The sequence below is a fragment of the Agrilus planipennis genome, unplaced genomic scaffold (assembly GCF_000699045.2).
Source record: "Agrilus planipennis isolate EAB-ADULT unplaced genomic scaffold, Apla_2.0 scaffold386, whole genome shotgun sequence".
NCBI lineage: Eukaryota > Metazoa > Arthropoda > Insecta > Coleoptera > Buprestidae > Agrilus > Agrilus planipennis.
This window is the reverse complement of record NW_020439288.1, coordinates 49,621-66,655: the sequence shown is the minus strand read 5'-3', so window position 1 is coordinate 66,655 and position 17,035 is coordinate 49,621. Positions and strand designations below refer to the sequence as shown.

Below are 17,035 nucleotides of genomic sequence, written 5' to 3'. Positions count from 1 at the left end.
ACATGACTTGACAGTACATGTTATAAATATAGTATAATTTTATAATAAAACTTTATAAATATAGTAAGGATAAAAAAAACGTAAGTGTCGACAAACTAATGTACAATGTAATACGAAGTGACACCTCTTGTAAAAAGAAATAGTGATTGTACTCTAATGTTATATATTAATTACATTTTTATATATTACATAAAATATTTTGAAATGTAATATCAAATATTGTGTGGCAAATAAACATTTACTTTTAAGCTTTTATATAACATTGTGTAAACTCCTAAAGTAACGCTAAAACCTGGGGAAAGGCTACGCAGACTTTGTACATTGTGAAGCGACTACAGCTAGCAATACGTAAAGATCGTTTCAGAACATAATAAAACGATAACTGCAAGCCGTGGCCATTTTATACTACTCTTCAAACGACCACGGCTACTTTTTTGCCTTTTTTGACATAACACCTCTTCATTTTTTTTATAAATTGTCATATCAATCTATAATATACATATGTATATACAGTTGATAAAGCAGGTACAAAAGTAACAGAAGATTGATCTTGGTCGAAAACTGGCCACAATCGATTTTTGGTTTTAATAATTACTTTCTTTCGTCTCCATCTTTCATTTTCGAGCTGAATATGGAGTGTAGTATCTAAACTGCACCATGGTTTTATATACTTACATCAGTATTTCATCGGTGAATTATTGACCGTTGACCAATTGTTTTTCGAATCGATTATTTAGGAAACAAGTGACCTTACAAAGTGAACCAGCTTTTGGGTCATTTTGTTATCCATTTTTTTAACTAGTAGTAATTGGTACTTTTTTTCGATAATACCGTGTATCACTTCTACTGATCATCTAACTTTTGTCACATAAGGAAAATAATTTGATTCTTTACCATTCAACTGAAAACGATTACCTTTGAGTGCGAGGATATGCTTCAAAACCTTGCTGCTCTGAATATTCCGTGACATCATGAAAACTGTCAAAAACAACAACTTATCGTTTTTACGAAGTAGTTTCATTAATACCGATGCTGATGAATTTAAAATGTCGCGCATAATTATTCATTGTCATTTCCCAAATAAGAACCTATATGATGTCTACAAGATATCTTTTACAAATTATAAAAGAATTACACAGTGGTACCTTTTTCTGGACTGAATATGATTTGTACTGGTACTCGTTGTTGGAATTTTTTGATGTCTAACTAAATTCTTTTACAATCTTGGTGGTTTCACTTTGTATCAGATTATCTCGATTAATAGTATTTAGTCCAAAATGCTTCTAATACATCGGTGAAATATACTGTCACATACATGTAGCCAATCCAACATACATAGTGGCAGAGAAAACTACATTTTCTAGACGCCATATTCTGAAGGATTCTAGAACATGTCCAGCCCCTGTATAAATAGTTACTACAAAGTCAAACGAGTTAGTTACTTCGAGCGTGTTGAAATAGTGGTGAATTAATAATAGTAGTCTTAATTACAAAGAAAGTAAAACTAAAATACTGGTACGCAAGGGAAGAAAAAGTAGGGAAACAGCGAATATGAAGATAGAAGACGGAAAATTAGAAGAAATTGCTGATTTTAGATACCTAGGAAATCAGATAAGTCAGGACGGAAGGAGTAGTAGGGATATAAAGCAGAGGATAGCACAGGGTCGTGGCACCTTTAATAAAAAGAAGTCACTTCTATACTCGAGAATATGGACAGTGGGCGCGGCGGAAAAGAAAATATTAGAAGGGTTCTAAATATGGTGTTATAGGTGAATGATGAGGATACTGTGAATAGAAAAGGTTAGAAATGAAGAGGTATTAGAAAGAATAGGAGAACTATGGAAATCAATAAGAAATAAACGAGATAGGTTGGTAGGACACCTTCTCAGGCAAGAAGGTCTAGTGAGAGACATATTAGAAGCAGAAACAAGAGTTAGGAGGGGTAGAGGTAGACCTAGAGTAGATTACTGTTCGCAAATAGTTAAAGATGTGGGTTGTTCTAGTTTTAGAGAAATGCGAAGTTTAGCTCAGGATAGGTAAGAGTGGAGGTACGTGCCCAACCAGTCTTAGGACTAACGACTTATGATGATGATGAATTACAAAGAGCAAATAGTTAAATAAATTCAGTAATAGTGAAGAAGGCGTTCATTACGTGACATTTATTAAATAAGGTCAAGAAGCAATGAAAGCGGGTTAAGAAGAAATGAAAGTAGGTCTAGAAGAAAGAAAAAGCAGGTTTTAGGTTACCTAAAGAATTGCTATCTCATAATGCGGTTGCTTTTGACTGACAATTAAAAAGTTTCCATATTAGAACAGTAAAAGTTCCTATGCTTTCTAGTAAAGTTTATAAGGTTTTCTTACAAAAATTATTGGACTAATATTGAATTTTGTCAATACATGTTTCTTGCACTCACTTTATAGTGACAAGCATGGTAATTTTTCCACAATTTTTCTCTTCGTGAATCAACAAGATTTTCTAATAAAAGTCGAATGTTGCAAATAAATTTGAATTAGAGAATTAGAGAATACTTTCTATAAAGATAAATATTCACAAAACGTTGCTTTTATTAAACGACTCGCACCACACAAACAAATGATATTTCATCTTTCTTAGATTTATATGAGCATATTTCATGTATCAAATGCATTTGAAAAAGATGATTCTCCTTTTCTTTTTGGACTAAATAATATTAATAGAGATAATCGGATATAAAACGAAACCATCAAGATTGCAAAAGAACTTTTCAATACATCAGAAGATCAGTTGATTTTGATCTGTGATGGTTCAAATCCAAAAAGTTCCAACAACGAGTACCAGTACAAATCATATTCAGGAAAAAGGTACCACTCTATAAACCTTATATAATTTGTTAGGTTCTTGTTCGGGAAATGACAACGATGTAAAAATTATGCGCGATATTATAGATACATCAGCATCGGGATTAATGAAACTACTTCGTAAAGACGATAAATTTGTTTTTGAAAAGGTTTTCGTGATGTAACGAAATACTTAGAGCAGCGAGATTTTGAATCACATATCCCCGCACTCAAAGGTAGCCGCTCTTAGCTGAATTGTAATGAATCAAATTATTCTTGTTGTGTGACAAAAGTTCAATTACCAGTTGAAGTGATACACGGTATTATCAAAAAGAAGTATAGATAGACCAACGACTCTAGTCGCAAAAAGTATTAAAGTTTCATCTGAATTTCCCATTTCAAATCTGTTTTACACTATTATACTATTTAAATTGCCAAGTTGTATCATACGGTAGCGAGCACGAGTGTGTTTGTGTGCGATCGGGCACACGTGTGCATGAACGGCTTATCGATTCGCCGACTAGCGGCAAGCGCCTTTCTTCATGTGCGCCGTATTTGTAAATGTGTGTGTCGTACCTGCGTTCTGAGAAAGCAGCTAAACAGTTCAAAGAAAAAAGAAACTATCCGGACGTTTCGAGAAGGGTCCCGAAAGTAAATAAAAGAGTATTTAAAGGAACAGACGATCGCCGAGAGAGGAAGAAATAAATTGACCGTTGCAGAAGTGAATCGAGAAATAAATTGACAGTGATGGCAGTGAAATAAATAACGCAGTGAATAGTGATATATCAACAGTAGTGTAAATAAATAGAATAATTCATAACCTAAGTTTAGTAATAATTTAATAGTGTTTTTAAGTTCTTTAATAATTAGTGTAAATAAATAGTTTTTGTCGTTATCAGTCTTCGAAGTTAATTTTGTTAAGCCCACGAACATTACAATACTTAACCTTTGGGGACGGGCGTAGGGTAACTGTCTCTATGATTGGTAAATTAAGCTGTTAATGATTTACACCTTTTGCGATTCGAGGGCTTAACTATACCAATTATTATTAGATAAAAAAAACGGATAACAAAATGCCCTAAAAGCTGGTTTGCTTCGTTTTCTTAAATAATCGATTCTTGAAACGATTGGTCAGTGATTAAAAATTCGTCGATGAATGAAATGAAAACACGACGCAGTTTGGATAATGCTCTCCGAATTCAGCTAGAAAATGAGATGGAGACGAACGAAAGTAATTATTAAAACTAATAATCGCTTGAGGTCGATCTTCAGTTAAGATCAATATTTTCCTTTTACTTTCTTATCTGGTTTAACAGCAACATATATAAATGATTTTTGTTTTGTGCTCATATATGGCATGGCAAGTACCTACTGAATGATATGTTTCATTTTATAGCCAATTTGCGAATCTATGTGACGTAGAACGTTACCGTAAGTTATTTACGTGAGTTTACTACGTAACGTACAAAAGAATATTTCATATTCACACAACACAACGTAACTTTAATGTCTTAAGTAACCAGATTACGGCGTAAAAGTAACATTCCAGATGACCCGCTCTTTACTCAGTGGGAACATCATTGTATACATGATGTACAATACCAATTTCAATGGCATCAAACTAGCCGAAGTTGCGCCACGATGTGACTACCGGCGCCAATTTTGAGGTGGCTGTTGTTTTCAGTTGTATTCGACTGACACATTATTCCTAATAAACACAATGAAGTCAAAATAGTTGTGTACTGAATTATCTTAAAGGAAGAAAAAATGGTGGTATCGGCAGAATATGATACCTAACCCGACCGTGTGTTAGGTAACCACTTTTGCCACTCAGCCTTGATAAAAATTGTTTTTTTTAAATCAAAAATCGATGATTTCATTTTCTAAAATTGATCATGATTTCATTTTACGAAATTATGAAATAAAATCAACTGATTTAAGTCATCTCAACCCTGCTGCCTATTTTAGATGACGTGGTTGTATAATGACAAGTGATAGATCACTTTCTTATCAATATACATATAGTTAGAATCAATGTCCAACAACGTCCACGGCTAGCAGTCGTTTTATTGTTTTCAAAATGGCCATTGCTAGCCGTGGCCGTATCACAGTCTCTTATTGTGGTTTAATACTTTAGCACCAAATGTATTTTAAAAATAATCTTGAAAAATAAATGTTTACTTATCATGCCAAAAAAATTCTGCTCACTTATACCTCCCAATAAGCATAATCTGCAGTCTGCAGATGCTACCGTTAATGATATTTATATTTATTTACATTTTGAACCTACTTAAAATTACATTATATTTATAAAATTGTTTTATAAAATTATACTACATAACACTATAAACGAAGTGTACTGCCAAGTACTGTACAATAAATAAAAATTTATTTGTCAAATTTAAGTAAAGTATTGTACCCAATTAAACTTTATTTTTCATGTTTATGTAGTAGGTAGTTATATATAATTTTTGCATAAAAATCTACTTGAATTCATGTGGAGGAGACAGGCGGACTGCGACCACTGCTAGCCATGGCTGTTTTATACTAACAACCACAGCTAGCATTGGTCTTTTTGAACAACTTTGATATTAACATATACATAAAAAAAGAGCCTATCCCACCTTCAAACAACTGTCTCCACCCTAAGCAATACTCTACAGTAAGTAAAAAAGTTATATTTTTCTAGAGTCCATTAATTTTTCCACATTGTCATTGTACAAAATACAAATAAAGTCACTAACCTTTGAATGTTGTTTATTTTTCGCTTGAGTTACAATTTCTTCAGCTTCTTGTAGTGCTAGCATTAAATTTTCAATATGAGTATTGTTACTGATATCAAAGTTTTTTCCAATTTTCGTGTCTTCTAACTTATACTTTATAAGAACATGTTCAATAAGAGGTAAACCATAATCTACAAAACAGAAAAGAACAGTAGACATGGATTGTCTTACTATTCAGGTTTTATATACTATAAATTCAGTTATGTAACTCACCGAGCATTGGTAGAAGAGCTTTTTTTAAAGATTGATTATTCTTATTTTCTAAATTGTGCTTTAACACGTCAGCATCAAATGTATTATCTTTTACTCTTCTTTCAGGGTACTTTTCATGAGCTACAAACTTAACTTTATCTTCTTCAATGTGCGGTCTTAAAACAGAAACAATTGTCATTTCATAATCTGCTAAAATAATGTTCCCCCTATCAAAAAGCTCTAAAATCACAGAGTATGCTGCTTCTCCACTTCCAAACTTTAAAATTATAATTCTGTCTCTTTCCATTTGCTGCACAAGTTCAATCCGTTTGTTTTTCAGATGTTTACGTAACTACAAAGTAAACAATGTTCAGATACTACACAATTAAATGCAGTTAAATGTGATTTACCTTCATACTAAAACCTGAAGGACTATTATTCTTGGGCCATTCAAAATTAGTAATATGTATTCGAATTCCAGATTCAAGTAGAAGCAACCTTTTCTCGTCACCTTTGTGAAGTTTTATTAAATAAGTCTTGTTATCAACATCGTATATGTTATTTACTCTCATTCCTATGATTCTTAAAAATTATTAAATATAAATGCAATGATCAGTGAAATAATAAAATGTTATACTTCTGTAATTCTGCTACAACACAAACAATGTCGTAAGAATTAAATCTAGTTTTCATGTTGGTTTCACTAATTATCTATAAATTACACTGTAAAGCAATTTCTTTTGTTTTTTTTTTAACTGCAATTCTTTATCAAAAAAATTTCAACTGTTATATATTAAATAACAAATCACAAGAGTATAATCTATGATAAGAGATTTGTTATTCAAAGGATTAATGAGGTTATTTCTATTAGGTATGAGAACCATAGACATAAAGAATGGACTGCACTTTCTCTATCTAGCTATGAAGTAAATACAGACAGAAACGTGTGAGACAATGTGATCGTAGGTCGCGCTACTGGACAACTAATGTTGTCTTTTTTCTAGAATTTTGATTGGTTACGTCGCGTCGGTCAAGCGATTTTCTAGTGGCATCAAAACATATACTTCTTCAATACTCCGTTTTTTATTGCGAAATAGGTAAACGTCTAGATGGTGGGATCAAAAGAGGAGGTCTCCCCCACCACTGTACCTAAAAAAGTTCTTGGCGGTCTCACCCTCATAAAAAGTTATGGGGATTACATGGGGATGGGGGTAGGGTGGTCACCTGAGTAAAACCCCATAAAAATTTGCGGCGGTCTCACCCCCATAAAAAGTTATGGGGGTTGAAAGTTTATTATTTTGACAATTTTCATACACTATAATTCAAATAAAATTCAATAAAAAAAATATTTTCAAGCGGGTGGACGTGGGGGATCGAAAGAGGGTGGTCACTTGAACAATATCTGATAACCTAACCTAACCTAACCTAACTTATTGATAAAGACATCTAATTAATGTTTTATATAACTTTCTCAATATTTTTATGTATTTTTCCATTAGTTTTACCTTTGAATATTGTTTAAGAATGACTATATAAATATTTACATGCATAAAAATGTATAAAAATTGGCATATTTATTAACTTTGAACCCCTATAACTTTTTATGGGGGTGAGACCGCCACGAACTTTTTATGGTACAGTGGTGGGGGAGACCGCCTCTTTCGATCCCCCCATCCCCACCCCATTGGGGGGTGGGGGCCATCATTTAACCTTTATCGCGAAATAATACATTATATATACAAATATATCTCTAAATGTAATTAATTTACACAAACTTTAGTTATGTTACTGAACAGAACGGTTTGGTGGTAAACTGGCTTGAACTGACTTTTCTCGAATATTTATTGTAGATAATTAAATTCAAACTACCATTTTAATTGAACAAAACTATGCATTTTTTCAGCGACCAAATAAAAGCTTACCGCGCCAGCACAAACATCTTAACTTTATAAGTCAGTTCCCCACTCATGTCCGCTATATTCATGGCCTGGACAATAGTGTTGCAGAAAGCCTCCCCGGAATGGAAATTGACGCAATCAATCACCAAGTCGAGCTCGACTACACTGTAATGGTCGCTAAACAGCGTAATGACTTAGAATTGCAAAGCTTATTAAACGACTCCAAAACTGGCCTCTTAATTCTGCCAGTCCATTTACCACTTACTGACGGAGTAATTATCTGCGATGTTGAAGGGAATAAAATACGTCCGTCGACGTATTATATTGGAGAAGTTCCATTCTCTGGCTTGTGCACAGTGGACACGAGAATGCATACCCTGTCAAAGATCAAAAACTACACGTCACACTCGAAGTCAACTTCAGAAAATTAATACCCCGACACACGTTCCCAGCACATACACGTTGACATCATTGGACCATTACCAATCAACTGAGGATTCCGATACTATATCACTGCTATTGATCGCTTCACTAGATGGCCTGAGGCAATTCCAATACCAGACATCACTGCAGCAACTGTTGCTGAAGCCATCTTCAACCAATAGATAGCTAGCTTTGGCATTCCTGCAACCATAACAGACCTTGGTAAACAATCAGATCTTTTCAAACAACTTTCTTGATTTCTGGGTTTGAAACACACACGAACCACTACTTACCACACTCAGGCGAATGGTTGCATCGAACGGTTTCACCGAACTCTTAAGGGTACATTGGTCGCCTGCCTCAGACTACCGAATTCTTCAAAGTCGGGCTAATAACCTATTAACACCAAAGAACTCGCCGCAAAGTTAAAGCGAATTATCACTTCCCTACGTCGCATACCTACCAGCGATCACTCATTACCCAAAATTTTTTGTCCACGAAGACCTTGCAAATTCAATACCTTGCTTCGTACGCCATGACGCTGTTCGAACTTCGTTAACTCCTCCGTACGACGGTCCATACAAAATCATCACCAAGCAAAAAAAAAATACTACACACTTCGTATTGATGGAAAAAATTTTAGTTTCAATATAGCGCCTAAAATCAGCGTTTCTTTTACCTCAACAAACTGCTGTGCAACATGATCATTCGTACGCCACATTTGTAAAAAGCACCTCAAACTCGAACAGGAACACAATCTTAAAGAATCTTAGAAAATAATTGATTAATTTAAAGCAAAAAAAGTTACATTTTCTGCAAGGGGAGAGCTAAGTTGAGAGTAAAAATTTGTCTAATTTTTTATTAATAAACGGAAGAGGAACAAACGATTACTTCTGATTTACAAATGATGAACTAATGCTAGTTACTTAAAATAAGAAAAATTACAAAAAAATCCTGGGGATTAACTTTTCGGACCTTACTTTAATCAACCGAGATTTCGAATAAAGCTCCGTATCAAACGGACGTGTATCAAGGGTATACTAGCACTCCATGTATATATGCTCTAAGCATAAGTAGACGCTTTAAAGAGTGCGAGCCCTCTCTCTTTAAGTCTAATTGTAAGAGATGTTGTAAGATATGTTTAGGATAAAGAAAAACCATAGAAAAACTGTCAGTGTCAAAAGTTGATGATAATTCAAAGTATATAAAAGCTTGAAATCTGAAATGAATTGTAGATTGTAGGTATATTAAATGGTATTGTTTGATTTGAAAGTATTCTGTGCCAAGATTTTTTGTATGTGGGTGTGTTGCCACGCGCAGTAAGAAGTTAAAGTTTCACCATTGAAATCAATACTAATTGGAATAAATGACAACACTATTTACGCTTGGGCACTTGGGTTAACTACTTCAACTTCTAATTTTTTTCTTTTAATGCGGCGTGTTATAACGATTTTAATAATTACCTTCATACGACGTTAATAACAGACAGAATTACAATTAACTGTTATTACACATTTTTACATACCAAAATTAAAGCCGGTGATAAGTGATTTTAATTCTTCGTTTGTTGGGTAGGTACAATGTTAAAATATTGATTCAGTCATTTCTTATTAGTGAATAAACTTCATGGATAATCAATCAGCTGTAATACGCATGTAATACGGAACATAACCGTACAACTTACGTGGTGTTCTTGTTTGTGCTTGTTGTCTGGATGCATATGTCGTTAAATGGATTAATTTTTTTTGACTGAATCATTGTATATTTCTAAACGATCTAAAATATTTTGAAAAGTATCAGAAAATACGATGGCCAGCTCTTATATTAACGGATGTAAACAAAATCATATGTGTTTTTACTCAAATACTGATGGTGACGCAGCAGAAGAAACGATCAAGGCACAAAGAGACGGTAAGTGCTTAGTTATGTTATTGAAGAAAACATTATTTATTGTATTTATCGGGTTATGAATCAACCTCTACTTTCTCCATTAAATTGTCTATTCAGCGTTAAGTAATATATACCTACAATATGCATAAGTACTGACAATATGTTTAAAGATGTAGGCATGCAAATACATAGTGGTGTCTGACAATGAATTCATATACATAAGGTAATTACTACACATATAATATATACATATGTATGTATTTTTCTGCATCAATAAAAGAAAAAATATATATATNAAAAGCGAACTTCAGTAATAATCATGGGCTTATATATATGTACCATTTACCACTCTGTGGGTTCTGTTTATTGTTTTATCATCTGAATAAGTACTAAAATTAGAATGTCAAAATTTCAATACCTATTTTCATTTTCCATTCCTAATAAAAAGTAATTTTGAATTGGAGATATTGCGAATCAAAGTATTTAATTTGGTATTAAACAGTATTATGGGTGTTTAAGTGACAACAATTAACTTGTTGGTATTTGAAGTTTTGCTAAGAATTTCACAGCCATCTTCTTAATAAATTAAACTATCTTAGTTGTTTTCTCAAAGAACAGTGAGTAATTTATACAGATTGGTATAGGGAACCGTAGTACTATTCAAAAGAGAATAAAATTGTGCATAAGTCTTTGAAACTACATACAGCGTGTTCCAATTGGAAAAATGAGCTTTCGATTGTTCGAAGTTTGCTAAATCCGGTATTAAATATTTAACACTGTATGTAATTACTCTACTTTCAAATACCTAATATCTCTCCTGAGGATTTATTGCTCCAGTGTTCTTATGTAGGTACCAAAACTGTAAAATAGGCATGCTTTTACGTTACTTACTGCCGTGTTACCTTCTTCTTAAAAAATTAATATTTCCAAAACCTTAAAATTTGGGATTAGGAAAGCATTATGAAAGTCTACTTAAATTCATAAGTAGAATTCAAAATCGTAAACAGGCTGTTCCATTTAAAATAACGAAGTTGATGTCAACTAGTAAAGAATCTCCAAACTTTGGATGTGTCTGATATCAACTTTTAAATAAACATATCGTGTCACAAACACAAAAGTTCACTGTCAACTAGTTGTTTATTGTACGAACTAATTCGTGTAGGTACCTACAAAAAAGTATTTCAAATAAAAGTTGTATCGAGTTAAGTGTTAATAACCTAAAAGTATTTTCAAATATGGCGGACTTCCGGTTATACTGGAAATGCACCATAACTTCGCTATTTCAAATGGAAACCCTTATCTTTTATTGCATTTTTGATTTTCTCATAAAAAAATAATTTCAAATTTATTAACATTTATTGGACTTGGGTTGCACCGTTATAGAGTTGTTTCACGTTTCTTGGAAAATTTGACTTTTGCAGTGTTTAGCGCCATTTTAAATATCTCAGAAACTAAACGACTTAAAGGGTTGCGGTTTTTAATTCCATTTCTGGAAGAAATATATCATAAATAGTTTAATATTTTACAAATTTAAACAGATATAACTTTTTTTTTTAATCGAATGTATTTTTTCTATAATAATGCAAAATAAATTTTCCTTTCGACTAATGTAGAGGTGTTGGTGTCTGTGACCAATGGGCTTTGAGAAAGTTGCAATTGATCTATTTACACTTAAATTCCGTTTGAGGTTAAACCGATTTAGTAAGTTACTATTAAGGAAACTAATTACTTTTCTTTCTGTGTAATATATTGCACATATAAATTAGACGAGTTATGCGCATTCATTCTTCTTGAGCTTTTTTTTAATTCTTCTTGTCTCATTGTCATGTCTTTCTTATTCTCATTAATTCTTCATTCATTTTTTCCTGCCCCTTTTTCATTTGTTTTTCTAGAAAGAAAATAACCCGAACTTAATCTAATTTATTATAGATTTCGGTGTTTGACTGTGCAAGTTAGATTCATCTAGGCATAGGTAGTCAAAAAATGATTAGGCAAAGGTTGAAGCGCATAATTGTTTAGACTTTGACTAATTGTAAGTTTTCTTAGACTAACCTAATATAGCAGCGACGGAGTTTCAATCTTTGACTATACCATATGTATCATATATATTTATCCGTGGAGAACTTTTGGTTTCAGATTGGTAGTAGGTATACGTAATGGTCGAAAAGTTAATAAATTCATAATATATTGTTATCATGTACTGTACATCTGACTACACTTCTTCAATTTACCTGGAATTTTCGAACGTATGAAACCCTTCATTATCCTTTCATTAAAGTACGTAAAGGAGGGTTCTTAGAAACTATCGCATCAAAAATGGTAAAAGACCAGTGATTTGAAATTTATTTTTTTGTAGTGTGATGCAGAACACCTTTTAAAACCAGTATGCCATTGGAAAAATAATCGTAATAAGAATTTATTTAAATATTTGAAAAGAACAGTATTTCGGTATGTAATTGTTCTTTTAATAAGTGCACATTAAGTTGGGTTAACAAGTAGGCCTTCAAATCCTGACATCAGTCAAAAGTATTTGTTTAGTATATTGTGTTAAATTTAAAACTCTTAAGTTTTTAAAATATACCTAGTATAAGTTTAATAAGGTTTTTCAAGAATTAATTTTTAGCTGCATGCATTTTTTATGAGTAATCGAGGAATAAACACCAATGCAGACGAAGGTATTGAATATTTACTTAATTCGAAGAATTTTATCGTGAGTAGTTTCATAGTGAGTAAAGAAAAAAAATGTTACAAAAAAGTAGGTACCTACCTCTTTTATGTTTGATTAGAAATATAATTTTTATGAAAAAAACGTGAAACTGTGGTCATTTACAACTATCAGTTTGTAGAAAAATTAAAAGTAAAATAGTGAAAAATTGATTTGCCTTGCCAGTGAAATAGAAAGTTGAAGAATCAGTTGTTATTCATAATAAGTTAGTGATATTCGAATCAGAAAGCAATGAACAAAATATTTCCCAGTGAATTCAGTATCAGTTTTAGAAAATACCACAAATGGCGCGGTAAACACCATCTGTAGTATGATGCTACATTTTAGGATTACGTATGCTCCAACAAGGTCCATTTAAATATATGGATATGTACTTGCTGAATTCGTATTTTCGTAATTTTCTAAAACGCGCTATTAAGACAAAAGGTAAAAGTTGGTCTGTGTTCTGTCGGAGCTGTCTGCGACGCGCTGGTGAGATCCAAAAAGATCGAAATCGAGATCCGCGTCTGGCAGTTTCGGCAGAATACAGACCACTTCGAATGATTTTTTTCAGTATCAGTTACATTGTTTTCCACATATAAGTAGTCCACTGTTATGTTAGTAAAATTTGTTTAAACTGATGAAATGTCTTTGTGATTGAAAACCTCATGGGCATCCTTGCTGACCTTATTTGTTGGTAAGAAACCTTTATTACATATTTAAAACTTTATTTGTCACTGAACGACTGAAATTCTAATTCTTCAACTACTTTTTTTAAACCTTTAGTTGTACCATTAATATAATACTCGGATGGGGTTCTATCCCGGGTAGATTTTATTCATTTAGTATTTTCAATTCGCTGATTAATTCAGTTAATATTATCATCTGCAGGCAATCCACCATACGGAAAGAGGTATCAAGTGTAGCGTATAGTGGGTTGCCAAGATGCGCTAATATAGCAAAGAAGGTCAGAATCCTCTAGTACCCAGATTATACTATGCAATCTTTCTCGAACAATATAACTCTAGTTATGAGGTGATTGAAGGCGAACTAGAAGTGTCAGGAGGCGAGTTGTGAGCGAGTGATTAATAAATAATAGTGGTATCATTTGAAAAATAGTCAGAAAAGAATTACAAAACCGAAGGGTATTTGAGATTACGTGATATTTGATGCCAGCAGTGAGATTGAAAAAGGTAGACGGTAGATAGAGGAGGTTTTGGAAATCTATTCCATAACATCCATCCGATGCGATAAGGTAACATATTATTGGAAAACTCCCAGAGAAAGAAGAACGATTCTGACGCCATCGAAGAGTCCAATAGAATTTTATGGAAGTTTCTATCGATGCTGAGTTACTTTGACAAACAATATGTCACTGGATCTCATCGAATTTTCTGGAAGTTTATTGTTAGTTACTCTAACAAAGCATATGTCAATCGAAAGCTTCCGAATAGAGAAGATCGTTCTTGCCAGAATCGAAGGATTGCATAGAAGTTTCTGGAAGTAATTGAAACCGTGGGTATCAAAAGGAAAATGAAAAAGCGAACTTCAGTAATAATCATGGGCTTAGTTAAATATTTTTCCAAGGGGAGGGTAGGTTTTTAACAGCTGTAATTTGTTAAATAAATAGTAACTTTATCCACTATTTGCAAGTATCGTAGAAAAGATTTCAGTTTTGCCTTTTTTGTTTATTTTTTAAACGACCAATGAAATGCCGAATAAAGAATACATATCTTGTAATGGGGTGATCACGTATGCGTGAGGTTTAAAAGTATTAGGTCATGGGGTTAAGTCGAGTTTCTTTTATATGGCTTTCGTCATCTGTCTAACCGTTTAGAAATCAACATCAGCATCAGCAATAACCGTCTACAACAGGATACAGTCCATTTCAATTTGTTAGAATTATGACTTTGAAGTAAATGCGCGAAGATAGAAAGAATACACACTAGGCGTAAGCAAGACAGAAATAGTTGGAACAAGCTTGAACAAGCAGAGCTCTCGATGGGCGGTCCTAGGAGATCGGCTAGAACTGTACAGTACTAGACGAAAATGTTTAACAATTTCTTAAAACAAAAATTAACAATATTATTATTAACAATAGAAAACAAAGCAAAGGTTTTATAGGTGTGTAGAACGTTAAGTTAATTCACTTGTTATTATTTTTGGCTAAATATGCTTTTAAATAAAGCATATTCTTAAATTTTAACTAGGCAATTTAAATAATTTTGCAAATGATACTGTACACTTTTGTCTAGTTCTCGCAGACAAATATGATTGAATTTAGAATTATGCTACGGCGCATCCTAATAAAAGGAAGGGGCATATCTTTAACTTCTTGAAACGAACAGTATATCATATGTAGTGAAAAGCCGTAACCAACCAATGCCAATCTACTAGCACGCAACAAAACTCCAAGTGAAGCATGGTTACAAGCTTTAGTATTTGAAGCGGCAAAACAGGCTGGTAAGAGCCATGTGCAGACGCGATAAAAAGTGTGATTAGACGTATTTCGGAGAAAATATTTAAAAATCTTGAATATAATGTAATTCAAAATTACCTGTTTTCCCTGCGACTCTTTAGTACTTTTACGGAAAAGACACAAAACGTCCCCAAACAAACATTATTGACTATTAGAATTGGCCAATTAAATTTCGAAATGATTTACGCAGTGTTAAAGTGGTTCAACAAATCTCTAATTTAGTACAAGATTGGTTAAAAGAATCAAAGGCGCTAATGAACATTCGGTAGAAGGACATTTTGATAGCTCACAATGGCTTAAAAGAAAGCATACCGTTTATACAAACCAAATTTACAAATTCGTTATTGGTTCAGGCAGTTCAAGCGGAAGATTGCGTTCGCGATAGTGAATAAACATATTCCGATGAACAATTACAATATATGGCAAATAACATCGACTTTTTTAACGAATTAGAGCAAATTATTTTTTAAATATAGATAGATACCTATGGTCAGTCGAACTGGGTAGAACTTATTAAAATATTTTTTAAGATAATTAATCATAATCACATCTTTTGAGTTCCAAAACACTGAAGCCACTACCTTATTTCCGACAAAATTGACTTAGCCTTTTTAAAGGTTGATGAATCGGGTCTTCTTTTCTCCACTGTTTTGATTACTGTTTTGTTTCCGAAGTATTTTGATGAGCCCTTGTTTCGTTCAAAGTAACAAATCGTTGCAATAGGTTTTATGGATCACCTTCAAATAATTCCAAACAGTTGCGCAAAAGTCGCGGTTCGATTTAAAGCATCAGCTGCGGCACCAACTCGCTTACACTCCAATTCGTTGACTGTGATATATTTCTCCAATTTCTAATTTGTGGTCTTCCATAATTAAATCCAGTCCTTTTCCAATATTTTCATCAGTACTGGAGGTTGAAGGTATTCCAGAGCTGTGTTCCGTCTTTCACGCTCTTCTTACCATGCTTAAATTCAGCTAGCCATTTTTTTCACTGATGAACATGACAGAGCGGAAATTGCGTCAGATTGCTTGATAAATAAATTTATAATTATTGTACACGTTTTGAACTTTTCACAGTTAACTAGTCTAAATAATGTGGTTAGTTTTGATTTTAATAATTGACTGGATATGCGTCTTCAATTCACCCTCTGATACAAATCAAATTTTTTTTTTTGACATTATACGTAAAGTATATGTAAAACCTACATATATTTATCGCTCGAATAGAGTAATGAATGTAAACGTCAGTTAAGTAAACAATTGTACAATATGTGTACTTACTTAATTTACTCTACATTATGCTTTTTATTACATTACCACAAGCATTGATATTTATCTTTAGTAATAATTTAACAATACGCATACCTAGTTATTTTGACCAAAGTAAAATAATAGTCATTCACATAAAAGCATTCGAAATATTGTGTTTGTCATTATGTCTATTTCAAAATCTTTTGTAACCTTGCCAGCAATTTTCGTGTTCTTGGCTATATCAGAACGTGCGTGAATACATATACCAGTAAAACTGTATAGGTTACTTTATGCTATTTTATTTAACAACATATACGTAAAATGTGTTCAAGAGGTGTTCTTTTGGTTGCTTCCGATACTTCTGAAACTAATTCCCCTAGTTTTTTAAGGGTTAATTCTTTTGTCGACGAAGATCGAACAGGTAAAGTGCTTTATTTTTATGCAAAGAATAATAAATCTGTTTCAATTCACGAGTAAAAAAGGTAAGTCGTAATAGACAGTTAAAAACACGGATAACTATCTACATCAGCTTTAACTTTAAATATTCAGTATGTATAAAAACAAAGGAAAATTAGAAGCAAATTAAGGCGTAAATGGTC

At 32.8% G+C, this 17,035-nt stretch overlaps 2 protein-coding genes across 6 annotated transcripts in view; one reads left to right on the top strand and one right to left on the bottom strand.

Annotated features, from left to right (window-relative positions):
- LOC108742993 (nuclear export mediator factor NEMF homolog) overlaps nucleotides 1-9,192 on the bottom strand; it is a 43,528-nt gene extending 34,336 nt beyond the window's left edge. Inside the window, exons 1-6 of one of the 2 annotated variants that reach the window (XM_025978301.1) lie at nucleotides 8,407-9,192; nucleotides 8,125-8,314; nucleotides 7,715-8,067; nucleotides 6,203-6,374; nucleotides 5,814-6,144; nucleotides 5,562-5,731 (exon numbers count right to left, since the gene is read on the bottom strand). In XM_025978301.1, the coding sequence (XP_025834086.1) occupies nucleotides 5,562-5,731; nucleotides 5,814-6,144; nucleotides 6,203-6,374; nucleotides 7,715-7,776 (735 nt within the window). In that variant the 5' untranslated portion in view covers nucleotides 7,777-8,067; nucleotides 8,125-8,314; nucleotides 8,407-9,192. Of the gene's footprint in view, nucleotides 1-5,561; nucleotides 5,732-5,813; nucleotides 6,145-6,202; nucleotides 6,375-6,429; nucleotides 6,905-7,714; nucleotides 8,068-8,124; nucleotides 8,315-8,406 lie in introns of those variants that run through there. The other variant, XM_025978302.1, reaches the window with a different exon arrangement.
- A 220-nt stretch (nucleotides 9,193-9,412) lies between these two features.
- LOC108742994 (AMP deaminase 2) overlaps nucleotides 9,413-17,035 on the top strand; it is a 30,537-nt gene continuing 22,914 nt past the window's right edge. The window contains exon 1 of one of the 4 annotated variants that reach the window (XM_018478382.2): nucleotides 9,413-10,024. In XM_018478382.2, the coding sequence (XP_018333884.1) occupies nucleotides 9,922-10,024 (103 nt within the window). In that variant the 5' untranslated portion in view covers nucleotides 9,413-9,921. Of the gene's footprint in view, nucleotides 10,025-12,626; nucleotides 12,679-16,658; nucleotides 16,858-17,035 lie in introns of those variants that run through there. The other 3 variants (XM_018478386.2, XM_018478385.1, XM_018478384.1) reach the window with 3 other exon arrangements.